Source organism: Juglans microcarpa x Juglans regia, chromosome 5D, assembly GCF_004785595.1.
Source record: "Juglans microcarpa x Juglans regia isolate MS1-56 chromosome 5D, Jm3101_v1.0, whole genome shotgun sequence".
In the NCBI taxonomy this organism is placed as follows: Eukaryota; Viridiplantae; Streptophyta; class Magnoliopsida; order Fagales; family Juglandaceae; genus Juglans; species Juglans microcarpa x Juglans regia.
In genome coordinates, this window is record NC_054602.1 from 3012303 (window position 1) to 3030577 (window position 18275).

An 18275-nucleotide genomic window follows, 5' to 3' on the forward strand; every position below is an offset into this window, starting at 1 on the left:
TTCATTTTCTTCCTTTTTTTAGTCATTACATGTTGTACTAAGTGTCTATATAAGTTGTATAAGGCACTATGTAATGTTTGGATTATTATGAAATGAATATACAAAGAACTTTTATTCTCTTTTGATATCCATAAACCCAAATGATACTACACAGTACATCGTGGGTCCATGATAGAGATCTCTAAGGCTCCATTTGGATTGTAGAGCCAACAGAGAAGGAGATATACGAGGCGATCTCGTCAATAAGAGCCGATAGTAACCTAGGACCCGATGGTTTCGGATTAGCATTCTACGTGTCGTGCTGGAGTATTATTAAGGAAGACATGAAGGAGGTAGTTAAGGAGTTTTACGCGGGTCAGATTCTTTCAAGGTTTTATTCCTCTTCATTTTAATTTCTCATTCCGAAAATTAAAAATCCTCAGAGTTATTACAAGTTCCACCCCATAAGCCTGTTTAATGTGATTTACAAAGTTTTTTCCAAAATTTTAATTGATAAGGTGTCCATGGTACTCAGGGATTTAATCTCTTCGGAACAAGGGGCTTTTGTGAAAGGAAGAAATATTTTAGAAAACATCACACTTACGCAAGAGATGGTAAAACTATTACATCGGAAGATCAAAGTCGGAAACATTATGGTTAAAATAGACATGAGCAAGGCATACGACATGATGGATTGGAGATTTTTGGAACATACTCTAAGGACCTTCGGATTCCCGGAGTTCTTTTGTAGACTGATCAAAAATTGCATGAAATCGTTCTCAATTATCATGCATGACACGTATAAAGGCTATTTCAAGGCGAAAATGAGACTGACAGGGGACCCAAAAATATTTGAGAATATTTTGTGTAAAAATGTTGGCCCCATTGAAAAAGTGAATAGTAATAAGTTCAGATGTATGAAGTAAGTTGAGATATATTTAACTTTTTATTAGAAGTTGAAAAAGTGTTAGATCTCATCAATTGAGATGAAAGAAGTTATGTGTGTTTAGAATGAGGATATTCATCCGTACGAGAATAACTTGGATGAGAAATTCTCAACACCCAAACGCAGCTGCTTAATAGTTTTTTTATTGAGTTCTAGGGCATATAATAAAAAAAGAGATAATCACGTAACATAGAGTTGAACATATAACATTTATTGAAAATTTTATATTATTCAAGAAATTCATTTAATCGATTATACATGTTGTGAAGTCCACTTCTTGTCTCTATATTTCTGCCGCTCTCGACCTTAGAATTTGGTTAAGAACTACAGGGAATCCAAATCCGTAGATCCATACATGAAAACTAAAATCGAAAAAACCCAGTGGTCTCGATCTTCCCAACCGATCGTATTTAATCCCACAAATCTCACATTCATGACCGTAAAGTTGCATAGTAGATAGAACAAGCCCACGATGCCCTGTTCACTGGCTACTGACTATTGCTTATTAATCTCTAAATTGACGAGACAAGTACCGTCTCAAAGAACCGAAGTGTTTGTCTCCTTAATCAAACATATTGTTCTTCTGCTTCTCAAACTTCCAGTTCAGAGAACATTATGTATATTCCATTAAGATGGATTTAACTTTTTGTGGATAAGATGAGTTTAAATTTTTAGGCTAAAATATATGAAATAAATTGAGATGAGTTTAAATTTTTTTTCTAAATAGTTAAAAAAAAAGTAGTAGTCTCATCAATGATTGATTTGAGATGAATTGAAAAAAACACAACCTGTATAGTGCCTGGACCATGGGATCAAGTTTCTTAACAACCCCATAACCATTAGGACATTGCAGAAATCTTGTATTTCTATTAAACAGAATCCCATCACAAATCCTGGTGCAGAACAGAACAGCACGCCTAAAACAGCATATTCTTTTCCTAATCAGAAGTCATAGTGAGAAAATTCAAGTTGGCTTTACATTAAAGACTTGAAAAAAGGGGTTAAGTCCTCGGTTCCATCACAGTGAAATTGAATGACCTTCAGAAGTATTGGAAGGAAAGGAAGTCCTTAAGTCGAGGGACTGAAGAGCTCTCACAACTTCAAACATGGATGGCCTTTTCTCTGGCATCACAGAAGTGCAGCCCATAGCGATTTCTAGAGCCGAAAGCATCTCTTGTTGGGAAGACTCTGATATGTTTGGGTCAAGAACTTGGTGCGCCCCATTGGTAATGTTAACTTTCCTTCGCACCCATTTCACGATATCAAGAGATTCTGCCGGTTCTGCTTGCTCGGCTGTTCGGCCACTCACAAGCTCTAACAATACAACACCAAAGCTGTAAACATCCATTTGCTCAGTTGCCTTCTTGCTGTACCCACATTCTGCAATACAAACCCAATAAGACCATCTGGACCTCAAATATCATTGCGTATTCACAAAGCATTCCATATACTTGCCAAAAATTTATATGTCTTTTCTATGGTGATGTAGTGTTTTATTGAGTCAATTAACCATTAATTCAGAAAGGGCGTAGTTAGAGGTGATTTAGCAGTAAACAATTGCGCCTAACCACTTTAGCAGTTCTTCGCATTTTTATTCTAAGGTAACTTATAGAGAGCATTCCCTGGTCCTCAAGAATTTAAAAGGTGATTTTTCCATGACCCCCAATGTCACGGTTCAAAAAATAGTAAATCAGTTAAAACTGAGAGAGAGAGAGAGAGAGATTCGGACATTCAAATGCCACTAAAGTAGCATTAGACTCTAAGACAAGAGTTACTCTATTACAACATTTTGGGCAGAACCAGCTAGCTAGTGGCATTTCACTTCTAACCACAACTCATCCGCTGGTTCTTCAACTTCAGTCGGTTCTGACTTCCAGTGGAAGTACTTTTAATCATTACAGTTATGTAGCAAAATACCTATTAAAACTTGAGTAGGTCTCATCAGATCTCTTACCTGGTGCATTGTAACACGATGATGCAGTTTCAGAAGCCATGGTGGACTGAAATGCGGCTTCTCCCACAATTATGTTGAGTGCGAAATCAGTGAGTTTTGGCTCAAAATCTGCATCCAGTAGGATATTATTTGACTTGAGATTTCTGTGAAGCAAATGCGGGGCATAATCCTTCTGAAGATATGCTAATCCCTGAGCAACCCCTATGGCAATTCTTAATCTCACATCCCACTGCAACACAAAACCTGGCCTGTGAATCAGATCCCTAAACTCCCTTTTTGTAAGAACTCGTAAATTAGAAGGATCGAATCATCAGAACGGCAAAAACCAAGAATTTTAACGATGTTCTTATGTCTGATCTTGGCTAATGTCTTAATCTCTGCCTTCAAACTTTTGAATGATTGGCTCCCATAATTAACAAGCTTCTTTATGGCAACAAGTTCACCACTCGGTAAACCTAAAATGTATACTCTACCAAATGCACCACTTCCTACTGCACCCTTTTCATTCATTCCCATGACTAATTCATGCTCGGTGACTCTAAGAGGATAGAAGAATATCATACGCCAACTTCCCGTTTGAGATCTCTGCTTGGAATATCTGTGATACCAAAAAAACCCAGCAGCCACAATCAGAGTCCCAAGACCAAAAGCTATAGATATCAGAACATATGTCAACGTTGCAAGACCAGCAGTCTGGTGTCTTGGCTGGTCATCGGAACAAGAATTGGGTAATCCTGGGCCACAAAGCTCAGGGTTTCCTTCCAGAAATGAAGCCGGGAGACCTGAAATCAAAGAGAATGGGACTCTACCGGATAGTTGATTGAAGGATACATTGAAGAGGGCCAGCTTCAAGTTTTGAAGCCCTTGGGGAATGGGACCGCTGAGATTGTTACCAGAAAGATCAAGGTAAGTTAGCACTGGTAAATCTGCAAGGGATGGTGGAATTTCTCCAGTAAGGCTGTTGTCTGCAAAAGACAATGAAACTAGCTTCCTGCACTTCTTCAACTCCGGAATTTGTCCCGAAAGCGAATTGTGTGAGAGATTTATTATACTCATAACGGGTGAATCGCAAAAATTAGGAGGAAGTTCACCATATAAACCATTAAGAGATGCAGAGAATCTGTATAAGCTCTTAACCATCCCAAGACCCTGAGGAATTCTACTAGTGAAACTGTTGTTATCTAGTTGAACTTGCTCCAATTGGGCAGCCATTGATACCGAATCAGGTATTTCTCCAGAAAATCTATTGTTTTCAGCTCGAATGAGCTTGATTTTGGGCAATGACCATAAACCGTCTGGGAAATCGCCAAACAACGCATTGTTCTGAACCTGAAACCTCTCAAGATTTATACATCCACTAATGGAGTTGGGTATTGGACCACTGAAGAAGTTTGTATGGAGGCTCAGGTTTATAAGGCCTTTTTCATTACAGATGCCATTTGGGAATGGCCCCAAAAGCATATTCTGTGAAACATCCAAAGACACCAGTTTCTTAAGAGATGACCCTAGTGTCTGAGGAACCTCGCCGGTCAGATTGTTTTGGGAAAGGTCCAAAATGGTCAAACTTCGCAAACCCACAAAAGAGTCCGGGATTTCACCATAAAAACTAGAGCTTTGCAAAAGAAGTTGCTCGAGCTTCTCGAGCTTCCCGAAGTCACTGGGAAGCTCACTAACCAAGTATGCATTTTTAGACAAATCAAGAACAACAAGCTCGGTGAAGTTACCAAAAACAGCAGGTAGACTACCTGAAAGCAAGTTGCTCCCCAAGTTGAGTACTTCAAGGTTCTGCAGTGAGCCCATGCTTTCTGGAATCTTTCCTTCAACATGGTTTCCGCTGAGATCAAGCACTTTCAAAGAACCAAACTGAGAAATCTGAGATGGGATTGGACCCCAAATGAGATTATTACTGAGATTCAGAGTCTCCAAAGTATTGCATTCAGAGAGATGAAGAGGAATGGGTTTGTTAAAAACATTGTTAGCAAGATTGAGGTGAGAAAGATAGGGAAGCTCACAGATTGAAGAGGAGATTTCACCAGAAAGGTTTAAGCTTTGAAGGTTGAGAGAAGTAACAGAAAGTGAAGGCGTGGAGACGCAGGAGATACCAGTCCAGTTGCAATAATGGGTAGCTGAGGCATTAGACCAGCTAGAGAGAGCATTCTTGGAGTCTTCAATGGAGGCCTTGAAGGTTAAAAGGATATCTGCCTCAGACGAAGCTGAGTTAAGAATAAAGAAGGATAAGATTAGAGAGAGAATAAGTGAGTATGTGCAGGTAGAGGCCATTGGAGGTGACTGTGAGAGAGCTTCGATGTATTCTTTTCAGTTTTCAATCTTTCCTATATATCCGTGAAGTGCGAAGATGCGAGTCAGAGGAATAGATTACAGGACATTGATGGGGTCGAGGGTATCTTTGCAAAGTTACAAAATGTCATCATAACTTTTGAGGATTTCGTATAAGTTCGAAGAAAACTCTCCCCTCGTCCGGTCCCACCAAAGAAAGAAAGAGCAGAAAAGTAAAAGTAAAAACAGTAAAATAATTGTTACGAATTATGCAAAAATGTCAATCGGTCTTCCCTATTATCACCAACCCTATTATGTGTTAGATATGATTTGGCCTTTCACCAACCCTATTATCACAGGGAAATTTTCAGATACGTAGGAGTAGTGCAGTAAATCACCCCTAAATTGTAGCCGGGAAACCATTCTAAAATTTGTTTACAAAATAGTCAAAAGTATCTTACTTTTGCAATTATCATATAAGTCCAAGTATGGATCTAATAATTATATACATATATATATATATATACATATATGCAAATAAAAAAGAAAAGAAGACTATCGTGTGTGATGACAAGACTCCATTTCCAAGAGAGGATGAAACAAGACTCCACTTCTCACGTGCCAGCATGAGAACTCTTTTCAACGACATAGGAGCGCTAATGTCAAAGTCTGTTGGTCAGAAAAATGAGAAAGGGCCTTATTATAATAAAATTACTGATAATAATTATATCATTATTGGAATAAAATATCCAAATTAGAAAATAAATATACTGGTCACTCTTTTATTCTGCTTTCTAACGAGTTTCACAAAAAAAACTATCTCCTTTCATTGTCAATAGATTCAATTATAATACTTCAATTTTTTTATGGGATAAAATTGTATCTAATTTCTGTAATTTTTTTATTCAATCAGAAAATATGTTTAACCAGCGAATTTAAACCATTTCCAACTAATATAGAATTGGTATTTTAGCCATACTTCAATAAGGAAAGATTTATATTTATAGAAAGGAAAATGAAAGATTTGTACTTATAAGTCGGTGTAGATAACATACAGTGAAGTACTTACATTGTATAAATTAATTTAGAAAATAAATTTAAAATCTTGAATATTATAAATCAAATATTATTATTTAAATGATGAATTATTCAATTAAGTAACCTTAGACTACACACTTGCTGATGTGAGTCTTTATTTTTTATATTTTTTCTCTCGACAAGTGTATGGTATAAGACCGTTGAGTTGATTTTTTTTTTTTAAATGATATGAATGATGTGCATTTTACAACGACTTAAAAATATAATAACTCTGTAAAAATTATGGAGAAAAAAACTTATTTATTCAACACAATCAATCTTGTTTCTTAACATGTTTATTAAGATGAATCCAATGACTCGTTTTCATTAGGGGTGTAATCATTCTGGTTCTATACGGGTTTAGACGAATTTTAAAATCGAACTGATATAAACTGATTTTAAAATTTTAAAAACCGATACAAACTCATTCATCATCGAAACACAATTTTTTTTTTTTTCAGTTTCGGTCCAGTATGATCCGATTTTTTTGGTTTACAGTTTACAAGTGTGGCACTATATATATTTATCAAATATCAGTATATGTGATCAAATGTGTAAATATATTTATAAAAATATATATTATAATTTATTATGCCAAATATATACATATATATATATATTAAAAGTAAGTTTCTATTTAATAACTTAATATTAATGCTCATGCTTAAGATTAAAATTTATATGTTATATCAAATGTTGTACTAATTAAGAAATAAAAAATCTATTTATCATTCTAACTCTTATCATTCTCTTATCATTCTATGATGTGTTATTAAATGATAGGTTCACAAGTAAAGTATAATAAATAATTTTCAATCTTTTAATGTTACATCATAAGATGATGTGAGTTAGGATGATGAATAATATTATTCTTTAATTTATTAAAAAAATTAAAAATATAAACATAAACATAAAAGAGTAGAGAATATCTAAGGTTTTAATTTCTTCTTTTTGCATTTTCGAGCTCCTGTGGGAATCCATTGTCAGAAAGAAAAGGAAGGAAAAAAGTTCTAGGCCCGGTTAGCAACAAAGAGATAATGATAAAGTGAGGGATATAAATTAAGGGTATAGTATCATTACTTATATTAATAAACATGAATGATAAGATTAAATTATTATATTATATTAATTAACATTTTATCATATAATATATTATATAAAAATAGTTGATATATAATAAAAAATCTAAAATATATATCCGTCCAGTTAAGTTGAAACCACTTTTTCAAATAAGAAAAAAATCAACTTCAATTCTTTAAAAACTAGTAACGAACAAATTCACCGATTCGATCAAGTTAAGTTGATCGGTTCAATCAATTTTCTAATTTTATTTTATACCCCCTACTTTTCATTGGAAATTAATTGAATAAGTTGAAAATTTAAAATAAATTAAAGAAAGATTTGGATAGTAAGTTGAGATGAAATGAAATAAGATAAAATTAAATTAAATATTATTTTTATTTAGTATTAAAAAAAATTAAATTACTTATTATATTTTATATAAAAAATTTAAAATTATAATAATTTGATAAAATGAGATAAACGAAACTCTCTCAATCTAAATAGGAACTTCTTACTCCTCCTTCATTATTCTATAGTGTATTTGAAATTTTTATTTTTTTTATTATTTTCTTTTAAATATTTTGTTAACATCTTTAATCATTAAGGAAAAATTTAAAAAATATACAATTTTATTAAGAATCACTTATTTAACTATTAAGTAAAATAAAATAATAAATAAGTGATAGAAAGTTAAATAAATAGGAAATGCTTCTCCCACAGGCCACAGAAAGTGGCGGTGGCCACCAATTGCATTTCTTTTACTTAATTATTAAGTAATTATTTTAAAATGAATTTATATTTTTATATTTTTTAAAAAAATATTTCATGAATTTTAAAAAATTTTTGGAAAAAAAAAAGATAAAAAATGTTTTGTCAATTTGGTAGTTGGTTTCGGTGGACTCTGCATGGGAGTAGCACCGTGCTAAATAAATGAAAAATAATAAATACACATAACTTTTTATAATATTTTATATAATTATGTTTTAAAATAAAGGTTAGTTTAACAAAATATTTTACAAAAGAAATATCAATTTATAAAAATATATTTATTTTAAAATATATATTATGAAATATATTGTAAAATATTTTGTATACGTATTACTAAATAAATATGTTCGCCAACACAAGCACAGGCACTCACAAAGCAAAAATGCTTTGGATCCTCCTGAATTCGGATCAAAATAATATCTCGAATGATTTTTTTTTATTTTTTATTTAATGATTAAGAAAGTTTGTTTATTAATGTTATGAATTTTTTATTGTTTTAAAAGAATAAATATATATAGAAATTATTATTGAGAATATCTATTTGTATATGTAATATGACATCATCTAGATCACACATCTCTTTAAATGAATATTGAGAATAATTAATTAAAAATAGTCATATAATAAGTGCAAAGTCTACAATGACTTCTCTATATTATTTTTTAAAATAGTGTTTATAATAATTAAAAAAAGTACAGAAAAGAAAAACCGAAACAGTACTCGGTGACTATTATTTCGGTAACTGTAGCAACGCTACTCGTAAAGTCGTTGTCTTGTCAGTGTTTCGGGCGTCAAACAGCTGTCGTCGTCCACCACCAATAGAGATGGTACACGTGCTGTACAGAGTAAAAAGAGTTGCGTTGAAAATGTCAGTATGTAGCTTTTCTTTCAAGTTGACTCTTTTCATGTCTCTGCAGTTGGGAATTGGGATCGACGTTTTGCTGTGGGAGTTTGAGGTGAAATGACAATCCATTTATTGCAGTTCTCTGGCAAAATCTAGAGAAAAATTATACTGTCATGTCTGCCTCCACAACACACTTCTTTTGCACTGAACGACTACGTACAAAGGCACAAGAAACAAGCACTTTTTTTTTTTCTATTTATATTAAGATGTTCAGACATTTTCCTTTCCTTTTGATTTGAGTTGCTTTACTCATCCGTCGCCCATTCTTTCATTGGCATCCATTCTTGTCATTCAAACGCCGCAGAACTATCGTTTATGGTACCATATATTTTTATAATATCATGGTCACGAATTTCATAAGAAAAGCTTTATGCGTCCTATTGACTGAAAGTTCAAGAATGTCAGCCCTTAAGACGGAACTCTTGGCCATCCATGAAAAATCTAGTATAATAAGCCAGGACTACAAGTAGTTTATACAATAGTTGATGTTCCTCTTTTTTAATGCATTCCAATTTGTTCCTTTTTCTAAAGTTAGAGAGAGAGAGAGAGAGAGAGAGAGAGAGAGAGAGAGAGAGAGATTAAACTTAAAGCATCCGAGGGCATATATATATTACACATTTCCCTGTTTTAGACTTTGGATGCTTGTGATTTTTGCTAAGCAATATTCACCATAAACAAGTCTCCTAGTCCCAACAAAGGATTTCGAAGGTGCCCTTTGTGTCTTAGACGCAGAAACCAGACATGATTATGGTGGGGGGGTAAGCCAAAGGTGTTATAATCAAATTTCACTTATTGAAATGAAGAAAGCTATATGGATTAATAATGCACTCTTATAACCAACATCACTTTCAGCAGACGGTGGGGACATCTCTCTTCATTGCTTCGTGTTGCTTTCCATGCCGATGATCCTAATTTATGCCCTTCAACTTTTTATTTATTTTTTCTTCTTTTTCTAAGCTCGCCCAAAGAAAGTTACATAACCAAGTTTGTTCCGATTAATTGGAAAAAAGAGCATGCATGCCCGAAAAGATAATTAGGAAGTGACAACTGATTTGATCAATTCCAATTCACATCATCATGTAAACCAGTTCTTGCAGCACGGATCCAACTTTGTAAAACCCTCATTGAGCTAAAAGAAGGCTTGTTGAATAAAAATATATATTAATGGTGGAAGTTACTTTTTTTCCCCAAAAAAAGGTCAAGCTTTAATTATTATTTGTAGATACCTTTATCCGGGGAGCCTTCTTTCTAGAGGGAATATTGCAATCTTTTTTCAATCTTCAGCCTTTGCCAAACGATTCACACGGGTCCACGGCGATATCCTCGTGAAACAGCAACTGCACAAACACCATATACCAAACAAAATTGAGGAAAGAAAAGGGCACCAAAGAAAGAATCCTTTTTTCTTGTTTCCATCTTGCTGTTGGGAAGCAACTTTGTTTACGCTGTCAAAACTTCTATCAAAAGATATGCCATTCCGTGCTCCTTGTTCCCGGCCTTACAAGCTACTGGGTCTAAAACATTTTACAGTGCTGCAAAACCAATTGCTTCGAAAGAGGATCACTCTCACAAATGGAAAACACAGTCAAAAGCTGTGTGCTTAGAGGCCATGGAACGCGTTGGTGGTCTTGCTATATTAATTAGGAGATTTCTTGATAGGTAATTGTGCCAATGGTTCTTGTAGTTTACCAGTCCCAATCTCTAATCCCTTATAATTTTTGTTGTTTCACCACATAAGCGCTCAGACGTTTTGTAAGGCATCGTCAGAAACATTTGCATCACTCAAAATCAGAAAACCCTTCTACTGGCAAGTGGCAGTAACCATTCCATCGCCTGTAAACGTCTACTCCACTAGCCGAGGAGTTCCCAGACAACGGGCCGAGATTTTCAACACCAACAATCCACGACTCTGAAACCGGGGACGTACATTCACATTAACACGTGAAATTCAATGGCCCACAAAAGCATGAGAAAAAAAATAAGTGCTACATAAGTTTTTGGGTATGAATTGGTAATCCAGCAAGTTAAGTCTCCCATTCCACACATACATCGCGAGTAACTACACGAAGATGATCGAAAGAAAGGGGAAAAACAATAACATTTATCAACGACCCAATTTCTGTGACACGGTTTTAAATCCACGAAGAGCATATACCTGTAGAGACAACTGAAAGAAGTGCACACAATATTGCATATACACGCCATTGGAAACGGAGTACCATTTTTCAATGTTCTACCAAATAACCGCGCAGCCGACGGATTTAACATTACAAGTAACACCAAACTAGAGCCAATAAAGGAATCCTCAGTTCCTCACAATAGTCTTCTCCTAAAGATGTCCTCACTACCATGACTTCATCCATTTTTATCAGTGAAGGACACGTACATGACAAGCAGCCAACTTATATAAAGACACATGGATAGAGAAAGGAGCATCATACTCCAATTTTCCAAATATGAATCCTAAAGTTTATCAAGCTTTTCTGCCTTCACAACAGGGTTGGCTTTGGCAATAGCATCCCGGGCAGTAGACCTATAATCAAAGGGGCAATCATGCTTATCAGAATAGCGATGAATTGCACAGAACAGGTTTCCGCACTTGCAATTAAAGCCGGTTAAACCAACACGCTTTCGACAAGTTGTGCATCTAGTGGATCCCTCTTTCATAGGCATCTGAACAAAGTTGCTTATGGATGAATCACTTGATGGTTCTGTTGAAAGGATCTTTCTCTCCACTGGTTCAGCCTGCACATCCACCGCACCCCTAACAACAGGCTCCTTTTCACTGCTGCTAGAGCTGCCGTTCACTATGCTTCCTATTGATGAGGCCGCAAGTTTGACTTGCTCCTGCTGCATGAGCTTATCCTTGTAGCATTTGGAACACATATTCATCGTTGCAGCCCTTCCAAAGAAACCACAGCTGTTAATGCAAAGAATAGGGCGTTCAGGTGCTTGGCATCCTGTTTCATCATGAGACTCCATCTTCTCTAATTTCCTGCAAGAACGTCAACTTGAAATCAGAGGCAAGAATAAGATAACAATTACAATGCCATATAGCAATCTTTGAAACCAAGGAAAAGGAGTGCATACTTAAGAGACAAGCGAGGACATGAATCCATGAATACAAGCAAACTAAGGGGCAAGCTCAGGTGCATATAAAAGGCAATTGGGGAAGCCATAAAAATGATAAAGAAAACTAAATGCAGTTGATGCGATTTGCTTAATTCTATCAATAAAAATCAATTTTCATCATACACAATCCTATGGAACGTGTATCTGGGCTGCAAATGGAAAAAAACAAGCGCATTCATAACTGAAGTAACATAGACTTTCTTGAATCAAATTGAAACTCAGAAAGAGTTTAAACAGCAAGAAAAGGCAAAAAATGAAGGCACATAACATCTTCTTTTTCCATTTTTTTGTGTTTTTTGTGGGTGGGGGGGGGGGGGGGGGGTGTTCTCCACCAAACATTTATACAAACTTCACCAGGATAAACATCTTCACTCCAAAAACAATACTAATATGGCCCTAGAGAAAGCAGTTCAAAACAAATTTAACCCAGCACAGCATATCAAAACATCAAGAATTTCTTCTTTTTTTCTAAGCACATCAAGAATTTCCTTGCACACACAACAATTTATATATACACCAAGGAAATAAAAGACGAATCCAAAATATTCAGCAAAAACCCCGACTTCCTCAACCTTCTCCCGGATATTATTACCCAAGAAATAAAAAACTGTTGCCATAAAGTTTAACATACGCAATCAGCCCAACATAACAAAGAACCACCTCGATTAAAAAGCACAACCAATCATCTTCATAAACAAGAACAAGATTAACCCTCAATATGTCTGTTCCTATACATAAAAAAGGACGTACATACGAAAAAGGAAAACCCTAGTCAGGATAGAGGAATATATCAAGAAACGGGTCGTCTGTTTGGTTTTCTTGGTGCACAAAATCCAAACATATAATTTCTACAAGAGCGAATTATTTAAATAAAAAAACAGAGAGAAAAAAAGGAGGAAAAATCTTACCCAGAATCGATCGATCAGATAATCGAAAGATAATCGGAAAAACGAAGACCAGAGGGGAGAGAAAGAGACACGAAGAAAGAGAGAGAGGCTTGAGTTAAGAAATGTTATTACCATCGGGCTGTCTTTCTCTCTCTTTGTCTATATATATTTATCTTTAATTAAAAAAAAAAAAAAAAAAAAAAAAAAAAAAAAAAAAAAACCTCACTATTTTCTCTGCCAGCCACGCTCTGACGGGTCGGTTTCATTGCGCTTGCCCACGGCCTTCTGTTCAGCGTTTAACCTAATAGGGCTGGTTTAGCTTTCAAATAAACCATCTTGATTCTTATCTCATTTTATATTATTATTATAATTTTTTTAAATTTTTATATAAAATATAATAAATTTTAAAATTATTATAATAATATTTTATTTAATTTTTAACTTTTATTTTATCCTATCTCATCTATATAACCAAAACCATGCTTTACTCATTTTTTTTCTCCAGTTGTGGCTTTATAATTATTAAATAGTTTTGACTACATATAAATAGTCTGGTTACATTACAAGATATTGTGCTATCAAAAATTAAGAAAAATACTAGATAGCCCCTCAGTATACCACTCAAAATTATCTCTAGTGATTAAAAAAAAAAAATTACTGTTTTAGTATGTAAAAAAATTACTACTAATAAATTTGTATATTTTCAAATGTTTAAAAAATAGAAGAAGATTTACCCAGCGATCATGTCGAACGGTAAGAACTGGACGGTTGAGAATGCGACGTTTCCAACTAAGGCCATATTTGGTTATCTCAATTTCTAAAAAAAAAATCAACTTTAATCTAAACGTATTTCATTCTTAAATTTTTTTAAGAAAAACGAATTTCATGTCATGATGATTAATAGATTATAGACCATTAGAGAAGATTTTGAAGAAATTGCTGAGGAATGCGAGGTTTCCCTAAGTTGCTCTGAAAAAAAAAAAAAAAGAGAAAAGTTATATATAAAGCCGGTGTGAATAACAGTGAACACATACAGTAAAGTGTTTGATAATTTAATTTGAAAGAAAAATCTTAAAAAGTAAATTTTATAAATCAAAATTTATTATTTAAATAATGTTGATGGTGTGATTTATACATCAATTTGAAAACAAAATAACTTTAAATAATGGATAAAAAAGAGGAGAGGATTTAAATCATAAAAACAATGGACAAAAAGACAGAGAGGATTTAAATCATAAAAACAATAAAATATTTATTCTAAAACTTTTTTATAAAAATATTTGTTTTTTTTATTGAAAAAATTATATATTTTTTTTAAAGAAAAACCAATTATAATTGATAGTTATATCAAACTCGTGGTGACCCGTTTCTTTTAATCGTAGAGCGGCCCAATTGCATGTAGGGTTAAGGTATAGGCCCACAGGGAAGCCCATATGTGATCGTCACGGCGGGAAAAGGTGTAATTTGTAAAGGCCAAAAAACGCGAAGTGGCGGGAACAAATCCACATTGTATATATTATATCAACACCCGAACCCTCTACAGGGCTTCATTTTTTACTCTATCGCATGTAGGCTTCGATGGCGGAGAGAAAGGAAACCAGGGTTTCCAAGGAAGAAGAAGAAGATGAGGAATTCCTCCAAAAAGATGGACAAGACGACCAAGAAAATCTTAATGAATCGTCAACTAACCACAAGAGCCTCTACGAGGTACCCGAAGTTATATTCTTTTTGATAAATACCTTTTTACTGCACAACTATATTTTCAGAGTTTTGTTGCCCTAGATGGGAATTTAGGTTTTTTGGACGTTGCTTTTATTTTTTGCTCCATATAAATGTTTTGGTGATTTTTTTTTTTATTGTGCTCTGTTGTCATCCTATGATCCTGTTATCTTAATGCTTAACACGTTTCAATGGAAGGGTTTATTGGGTTAGTGGATAGTATTTAATGTCCTCCATTCATTAGGCCATTTCATCGCGCACTTAATTGGGAATTGCTTCAAAGAATGATCCAGAGCAGAGGTCAGGGTTATCTTGATGCAGTACTGTAGGCTCCTAGGTTGTCAACGTTGAAAGACCTTTGGATCAGAAAAAATTAATCTTCTCTTTTGGATTAACGAAACTACATCCGCTGCTGATTGCTATACATTTTGTCCTTAAGTGAATTTGTGCTTGGATATGTACTTAAAAAGTCTTTTGAATTACTGGCAGGGGGAATATGTTATATATCACTTACTGAACAAGAAAAGGCCATGGAAATGATTGCTCTCTTTCTATTATAGAAGAAATCATAAGATCAGAGGCAATAGATTATTTGTCAGACCAATCACCTGTAATGTCTCTCTTAATTCACCTTCCAGCGATTCTCTTCTGAACCATCTATTCTTTTCCTTTTTGTCTCCCTCCCCCGAAGTGGATCAGTTGGCACATTGGGATTAGTTAAATTTTGGTTAACGTGGTGCGAAGTTGTCTTCCAAGGCATTAATGGTAATTTGACTAGGTGACCTTTATCACATAAGCTTCGAGTGACCTTCCATTCAAGGTTCATAATGAAGATTTCAATGGAAATTCTCCTTTGTAACCTTTGATAACTTGGTGAATAATCCATAACTGGCATGCCTAACTTGAATCATGAAGAGTGAAGCTTAGATGCTGGTATAATTACATCGGTGTGCTTCATACTGTGAGACTTTTCTCGTTTCATATCCTTGGGGTCTTAGGATGAGTTTATGTGTTTTCTTCCTTATTTGATCAATGTAACGTGGAGTTGCTCCAAACGTTCTCATTTTTGCAAATCTGGGTGCGGAGCTAGGCTCATGGGTGGCATTGTTTTGCATTCTCTGCTGCTGTATTTTGGTCCCACCTTCTCTCGGTCTTGGTTTACTGTTGTTTTACATTTACATCAAAGTGCGAAGTGCAGCAACTTATATAACTGATAACCTGGTGCTCATAGGTTCTTGGTGTGGAGAAGACAGCAACCCAACACGAAATAAAGAAAGCATACTATAAGTTGGCATTGCGACTCCATCCTGATAAAAACGCTGGTGATGAGGTAACAATGCGTGTTACTAGGTACTAATTTGGATAAACTAGAAAGTTTCCGAATTTGTAACCTCTTATTCTGCTTCTTGTAGGAGGCTAAAGAGAAGTTTCAGCAGTTGCAAAAAGTGATATCAATTCTCGGGGATGAGGAGAAAAGAGCACTCTATGATCAGACTGGTTGTGTTGATGATGGTGTGAGTGACAGTCTAAATGATTTTTTTTTTTTTTTTTAAGTCAGTCAAATTAAGGGTTGTTACCCTATAGATTATCGTGCTTGTTTTAAATTTTAAGTCACAATTTTATATATAATCATTTGTTACCAGATAATATTGTTGTTCATTTCAACAATCCGTGGTTATAAGAAGCTGGGTAAAACTGACAAGGGAGTTATGTAAACGATGGTATTTCTTAAGATAATGAAATACAAAAAAGTGTTCTTCCAATTTTCACGAGAAAGTAGAACACTTCCTCTGAACTGCTTTGTAAAACAAAGGGATTGTTTTAGTTTCCTGTAAATCCAACTGTTCTTTTCATCACCTTTTCTCATTTTTTCTTTTGGACGATCAGGATCTTTCGGGGGAAGTTGTTCAGAATCTGCATGAGTTCTTAAGAACAATGTACAAAAAGGTATGCCAATTTTATGGTCAATATATTTTCTATTATCATATGGCTTTCATTAATTTGTTGTTTTTTAAAGATTTTAAATCCGTAACTGCAGGTCACTGAGGCTGATATTGAAGAGTTTGAAGCAAACTATAGGGGATCTGACTCTGAGAAGAAAGATTTGATTAATCTGTACAAGAAGAGCAAGGGTAACATGAACAGGTACAAGATCAATGTTTAAGCCTCTTTCATGAAGACTTGCCAGTTTGACGACTGAAGTTCTTTCCTCTACAGACTCTTCTTTTCAATGCTTTGCTCGGATCCTAAGCTTGATTCACATCGTTTCAAGGACATTATCGATGAGGCTATAGCTTCAGGTTAGAATTTCTAGTTACATGGTCTGAGGTAGGCTTCACTAGGAAATTAGCTGTTGTACCCTTCATATGAGGGAAGAATCTAGTGTCTGAGCTCAGTCCTGCTTTGCAAGTTAAAAAAAGAATGATTGATACTATAGTTGATTGTTACGACACCTGAATACACAACCTAGCAGGTTATCTGGGAATTTTCCACCTAAATAGTACTTTATTTTTATAATAGTTAACTTCTAAGGGCAGCCTGCTTAGTTCGTCCTATTTGATGCATTTCAAGGCATGCTTTATCATTATTAACTTGCTGCATGTGTAGGAGAACTGAAAGCAATGAAAGCCTACCAGAAATGGGCAAGGCAAGTATCTCAGGCTAAACCCCCTACAAGTCCTTTGAGAAGGAAGGGGAAGTAAGTATTATACTGCTTGGTATTTAGCCGTACTATGATATACTTTGATCCGAACTTGGTAGAGATAACAATTTTGCTGTGTAAACTTTATAAAGGTCAATTAAAGAGCCAGAAGCAGATATATATGCAATCATATCTCAGCGCCAAAGTGGGAGAAGAGATCGTTTTGATTCCATGTTCTCATCTTTGGTATCTAAATATGGTGGCGGGGGTAATGCTGTTTCAGAACCAACTGAAGAAGAATTTATGGCTGTGCAGAAAAGACTTGAAAGCCATAGGAAGTTCCAAAAATCAAGGCAAGAGTAACAATAGACTTTCTCTATGAATTGATTGTGTACAAAATTTTATCCTGCAGACACCCTGCAATAGCTGTGTAAGTATTTAAACGATACTAAGAACTGTATGCACGTGTGCCTGTCTTCCTTCTGATGATAATGTTGGATTCATTATCCTTGGGGTTTGAGGTTTGTTTTCAAATAGAGAAAGTGACTCGGATTTTTAGTGAATCTCATTCCGTCATTCGCTAGAAGTTGTCACATTGAAAAATATTGTGAAACTATACATAAAGAAGCTTCTATATTTGTGCCAACGGTAATTATCACTGGCTTGTCGCTGGCTTCTGCTTTGGTGATAAATATCTTTGATGAGTGTGGCCTTGAGGCAAGAAAAGAAAATAATCCTATATACTATATTATTATTTTATTTTCATTTCATTAAAAATGATGTGATATATTTATTACTATTAAATAATTATTTATTATATATTATTAAGTGATAAATATGTCATATATCACTTAATATAATTAAAATAAGATGAAAATATAATATATAATATTACTCGTAAGAAATAAAGAAGTGTGAGAAATTAGGAG

The 18275-nt window shown here is 34.5% G+C and overlaps 3 protein-coding genes across 3 annotated transcripts; 1 reads left to right on the top strand and 2 right to left on the bottom strand.

Annotated features, from left to right (window-relative positions):
• Window positions 1-1858: 1858 nt before the first annotated feature.
• Window positions 1859-5225, bottom strand: LOC121266059 (probably inactive leucine-rich repeat receptor-like protein kinase At5g06940). Its single transcript, XM_041169760.1, is given in 3 exon segments — window positions 1859-2305; window positions 2880-3143; window positions 3146-5225. Coding segments are annotated over 3 exon segments (2640 nt in total). The 5' UTR covers window positions 5160-5225; the 3' UTR covers window positions 1859-1943.
• A 5916-nt stretch (window positions 5226-11141) lies between these two features.
• On the bottom strand, window positions 11142-13152 carry LOC121265962 (zinc finger A20 and AN1 domain-containing stress-associated protein 8-like). The gene is made up of 2 exons (XM_041169642.1): window positions 13008-13152; window positions 11142-11962 (listed from the first exon to the last, which is right to left on the bottom strand). The coding sequence occupies exon 2, from the start codon at window positions 11947-11949 to the stop codon at window positions 11431-11433; it is 519 nt and encodes a 172-aa protein (XP_041025576.1). The 5' UTR covers window positions 11950-11962; window positions 13008-13152; the 3' UTR covers window positions 11142-11430.
• Window positions 13153-14494: 1342 nt separating this feature from the next.
• LOC121264114 (chaperone protein dnaJ 6-like) lies at window positions 14495-17992 on the top strand. Its single transcript, XM_041167170.1, has 8 exons — window positions 14495-14693; window positions 15937-16035; window positions 16118-16219; window positions 16593-16652; window positions 16744-16850; window positions 16923-17005; window positions 17313-17403; window positions 17499-17992. The coding sequence occupies exons 1-8, from the start codon at window positions 14565-14567 to the stop codon at window positions 17707-17709; spliced, it is 882 nt and encodes a 293-aa protein (XP_041023104.1). The 5' UTR covers window positions 14495-14564; the 3' UTR covers window positions 17710-17992.
• Window positions 17993-18275: the final 283 nt, after the last annotated feature.